The sequence below is a fragment of the Castanea sativa genome, chromosome 6 (genome assembly GCF_040712315.1).
Source record: "Castanea sativa cultivar Marrone di Chiusa Pesio chromosome 6, ASM4071231v1".
NCBI lineage: Eukaryota > Viridiplantae > Streptophyta > Magnoliopsida > Fagales > Fagaceae > Castanea > Castanea sativa.
The window spans coordinates 20,243,335-20,248,343 of NC_134018.1; the positions used below are offsets into that span (position 1 = coordinate 20,243,335).

Sequence of the window (5,009 nt, forward strand, 5' to 3'; positions counted from 1 at the left end):
CCGGAAGAGAAGCACACTGCATTACATAGGAAGGGATCGCCGCTGAGGAAGCTTGAATTAGGACTGCACAACCCGCCAAGGAGAGCAAATTTGCTTTCCAACCCGCTAATTTCTGATTCACTCTATCTAGAATAAAATTATACTCTTGGGACGACATGCCTGGATGTCTAATGGGAATGCCCAAGTACTTTCCAAGGCAGGGAGTGGATGCAAAACCAAGGATATCACAAAATGGTTCCCTATCATCCATATCAACATTGGGGAAGAAAAACACCCTTGACTTAGCTTCACTGACTGTTTACCCTGACATCTTGCAAAACTCATCCAGCACTTCTCTGATGGCACAGCAATTGACACCGTCTGCTTTGGCAAAAAAAACCAAATCATCCGCAAACATCAAATGGGAGACTGAGGGGCCTCTATGTGAGACTTTAATCGAACTCCAAAGCTTAGCATTACATTTCTCCTTAATGAGTTTCCCAAGAAAATCAATGCATAAAATGAAGAGATAAGTTGAAAGAGGATCCCCTTGCCTTAACCCTCTTGATGGGTAAATCGGATCCAACGCTTCCCCATTAAAAACAATCGAAGTGGAAACCATTGTCACACAACTCATAATAATATCAATCAAATCAGAAGGCATGTTCACTCTTATAAGCATATCACGAATGAAACTCCACTCCAATTTATCATACACCTTCTCAAGATCAATCTTCAAAGCCATATAACCAACTTTCCCCTTTTTTTTGCTGAGGGAATGGATGACCTCCTGAGCTATTATGGCATTATCAATGCCCTTTCTATATGGGGCAAAAGCTGATTGGTAAGGGGAAATGAGCTTATCCAGATACGGTCTCAACCTGGCAACAATAATCTTTGACACAATTTTATACACCGTGTTACACAGGTTGATGGGTCTATAGTTGCTGAGCGTTTCCGGACCTTGAATCTTCGGAATAAGAGCAATATGAGTAGTATTAAGGTAATCCGGAACTCTTCTATCAGCAAATACTTTTTGACCTCATTAATAACTGAGCTACCCACAATAAGCAAAAATCTTTGAAAGAAACCAGCATGTAAACAATCCAGCCCAAGAGCCTTAAATGCTTTCAGAGACCACAATGCTGCCTTTATTTCCTCCTCTGACACCTCACCACTAATACTACATTGTTCCTCCTTTGAAAGCCTAGCTTGCTAAGGAGAAATCCTAGGAGGAAGGAGAGAAACACTAGAGAAGGAAGAAGTATAAATATCACTATACCCATTCTTCACATAATCTTTGACATCCTCTTCCTGATTAATCCACTCACCCACTGAGTCTTTAATCGCCAAAATCTTTTTCATTTTTCTCCTCACCAAGGTAGAGACATGATAGAAAGTTGTATTCCTATCCCCTTGAATCATCCAATTAAATCTAGATTTTAACGCCCATAGCTCCTCTTCTTGATTCAGTATAGTATCAAGGTCCCTAAGGAGGTTGTTTTCAAGGTTAAGGAGGAAAACCGAAGGTTTCGCCAACAAAGCTCTCTGAATGCCATTTAATCTTGTCATAATGGTCCTTTTCCTAACAAAAATGTTTCCAAAATGCTCCTTATTCCACCTGGTAGCCTCTCTAGTAAAAGTCTCAATAGCCTGCCCTAAACCTGAGCTCTACCTCCAAGCCTGAGAAACAATGGTAGGAAAATTGCAATCAGATAGCCAACAAGATTGAAACTTAAATAATTTCCTCTTGTTCTCATGAAGTCTCGGCTGCAATTCCATCAGAATAGGACAGTGATCGGAATGGCACCTCGTGAGGTGAACAACTCGAGCCTCAAGGTACATCAGACACCATTGGGAATTTACAAAAAATCTGTCTATCATCTCCTGAATAAGAGCCTGAATTTCCCTTCTATTAGTCCAGGTAAACCGTGGACCCAAAAAACCTATGTCAATCATACTACAAGCATCCAAACACTCCTTAAACTGAAGAGCTCTATTAACACTCACCCCCCTTCCTCCAAATTTATCACCCCCCATCAGTGGCTCATTAAAATCACCCGCCATTACCCATGACATATCATGAAGGTCAGCCATTTTCATAAGATTATTCCAAAGAACCTGTCTTTCAGCACACCTGGGACTTGCATAAATTGCAATTAATAACCAGTTAAGGTTAGAGGATCGTACCTTAACAACCACATGAATTTCTTGTTCTGTTTTTGCTAGTTGGGTGATCTCCACCCTATCTTCATTCCACAGCAACCAAAGACCACCCGCATAACCAATGGTGTCAGTGTGTATAGCACCATCAAAAGGCAAATCATCTGTAATCTCCTTCGCCCTATTTCCCCCAATCCGAGTCTCCATCACTAATAAAACAGCTGGGTCATGAAAGCGGACCAACTCTCTAATATGCCTTTTAAAAGCAGGCTTCATCGCACCTCTACAATTCCAAGCAATAATATTCATGAGGAACAAATTGGGCAGGGGAGAGGCAATCATCAACATGAAGTAGAGGCTCCTCCTCCACCCTCAATATCCATCCCAGTAGCTTCTGGTTTTTATTTGGAGTCACACTCAGTAGTAGTATGGCTTCCCAAACTAAGCATCGAACCCGTTCCCTCCATGGATTGCTCATTCCCTTCCACGCAAATACCAAACGTAGGAGACTGCCCTTCTTCGCACTTACTTTGGTCACCAATACAATCATCCTCCATACGCTCTACATCATGAGATCAGACCAGCCCCAAACTAGGTTCGGGAACGCACAGATTTTGGCAAGCACTACTTCTGGCCTCTCCACCACTGTTACCACTACCTTGGTTACCCATATTTGACCCTTCACTAATTGTAGATTGAGCCTTAGCAGTAGTTCCCTGCTCTGAACTCCCATTGGTAAAGGCATGGTTAGACAAGGAGTTGAAGAGGAGGGACTTGTTGACGACTTGGTGTGTAGAAGAACCCACAAAACTACCAGACACATTAAAGGTTGCCCTAGATCGAGCCAGGGCTTTTTTTCCCTTGACTGAACCTTGCGGGTTGGGCTTAGTGACCGAATTGGCCTGCTCTAGCTTTGTGTCCGTTTTCACAATCTCAGCAGGTTTTAGGCTTAAGCCCGATAGTCTTATGCCCCTTAATTCTTTAAACCCATCTACATTTGTGATGCTAAAGGCACCCTGGCCCTATCCATTGCTTTCGATGGAGAAACTTTTCTTTTAGTCTCCCTCGAAGGCCCAGCGGATGGATCACCCCTTGTAGGCCCTTCACTGGCCCAAAGAGCTCCCATAAAACTTCGGTGTGGGTACCTTACTTGCACATTCTCATGACCAAGTGGTCCCCTGTTGGTCCTTTGATTCCTAGCTCCACCCATCTTACGCAACATCACAATCCACAAACCATACGTACTATCATGCACACTCTCCTCCACGTTTTCCTGTGTAGTTTCAGGCACGATCTCGTTGGACCCTACCTCTCCCTTGTCAGCATATGCCCCACAAGAATTGCATGACCGAGTATTGTCCTTCGCCGGCTCCATACCCGCCGTCTCCTTTGACATCACATCGTGGCTGATTGAGTATGGACAATTTTCTCGCTTATGTCCCATTCTTCCACAATCGAAACACAGCTTCTGTATGCCTTCATAGCACATTGGTTGCTCAAGCTTTCCAATCCTAATAGCTGTGACTAGAGGCTTTGTTACGTCGACTTGAATACACAGCCTAGCGAACCGTCCTCTAGCCTCCGCCGCGGTATGAGTGTCCACCCTTAAAACATTCCCGATGGCTTTCCCAATCAGATATAGTGCTTCAGCATTGTAATACTCTATCGGCAGCTCGTTCAGTCTAATCCAAACTGCAATTGATGAAACATTTGCCAAGGTCGGTTTGAAATCAGGTTCCCAAGGCCGTATGGAGAGGAAGTGACCACCAATAAACCATGGCCCCTAAGTGTGGTGTTTTCTCCAATTTTAGTGTTTTCTTAGGATTCAAGGGTATTGTACTCAATTGAGTACATTATATTTCCCCCTCTCCCTAATTGAGTACATTATATTTCCTAAGAAAACACCAAAATTGGAGGAAATTATATTGTTATACTCAATTATATTAAATTATACTCAATTAATTTGTAGCATTAAAATATATTTACTTAATTGGAAGTATTGATTATATTGTTATTAATTACTAAATTATATTTTATCGGCAATTGTAGTATTAAATTGCATTTTAGTAATTTGAATAAATTAAATTATATATTTGTTAATTTTTAGGATTAAATTATAATTTTTTAATTATTAAATTATATTTTATAAATTTGAAGTATTAAATATTATTTTATTGAAAAATTCCTTAAAGAGCTATTAAGGCGGCCTTAATTTTCGCCACAACAAGTTATATTCCCGTCATAATAACTCCAAGCCTACTCTTTCTTTATTGCAGCAGCTTTAAAATTTTGAATGTTGTCACAATAGGTCAAAATGTTGTCACAACAAAAATTCTGAATTCCCTCTAAAACTCTTCGGTTCCCACCAAATCACTTAGTTAAAAATTGGGGTCTTTTTACTCTTTCACTCAAATCAAACGCTCTCTACCTCATTCTCCCTCACTCCCTTTCTCACTCTCCCTCACCACCTGACCACCACCGTCGACACCACCACCTCCAGCAACACAGCCACCGCGGCCATCCTCGGACTCCTTCCCTCCCTCAGTCGCCTGACACACCCCTGAAGGTATAGCTTCCAGCCATTTCATTATTTAGCACTTTTTTTTCTTTCCATTTTGTCCTTTCTCACTTTTAACTCTCACCCTCACTGCTTTAGGAGAGAGGGAAGGAGGACAGCCTTGGCCTTAATTTCTGGTTTTCATTGTTTCAGTTTTTGTGTCACTGATTTTCCGAGCCACCAATTTTTCCCATTTAATTGAAAGCTTGTCTTTTTCCCATTTAATTTTTGTACTACAATCAACTCCTTATCAGTCCAATCCCAAACAAAAGGATAAACTAAAAAACATAAAAGAAAGAAACTTTCTTGC

General features: G+C 41.3%; 1 protein-coding gene across 1 annotated transcript; it reads right to left on the bottom strand.

The window, feature by feature from the left end:
• Positions 1-1,650: 1,650 nt before the first annotated feature.
• Positions 1,651-4,730, bottom strand: LOC142639611 (uncharacterized). Its single transcript, XM_075813763.1, has 4 exons — positions 4,598-4,730; positions 3,293-3,834; positions 2,752-3,164; positions 1,651-2,425 (listed from the first exon to the last, which is right to left on the bottom strand). The coding sequence occupies exons 1-4, from the start codon at positions 4,728-4,730 to the stop codon at positions 1,651-1,653; spliced, it is 1,863 nt and encodes a 620-aa protein (XP_075669878.1).
• Positions 4,731-5,009: the final 279 nt, after the last annotated feature.

What these genes read in the sequence shown, in the direction of transcription:
- LOC142639611 (XM_075813763.1), bottom strand. Translation starts at nt 4,730, where the DNA reads ATGAAATGGCTGGAAGCTATACCTTCAGGGGTGTGTCAGGCGACTGAG. An exon ending in TGGTCAGGTGGTGAGGGAGA is followed by an intron (nt 3,835 to 4,597) that starts GTGAGAAAGGGA and finishes CATCAATTGCAG; the next exon opens with TTTGGATTAGACTGAACGAG. An exon ending in AGTAGTGCTTGCCAAAATCT is followed by an intron (nt 2,426 to 2,751) that starts GTGCGTTCCCGA and finishes TTGGAATTGTAG; the next exon opens with AGGTGCGATGAAGCCTGCTT.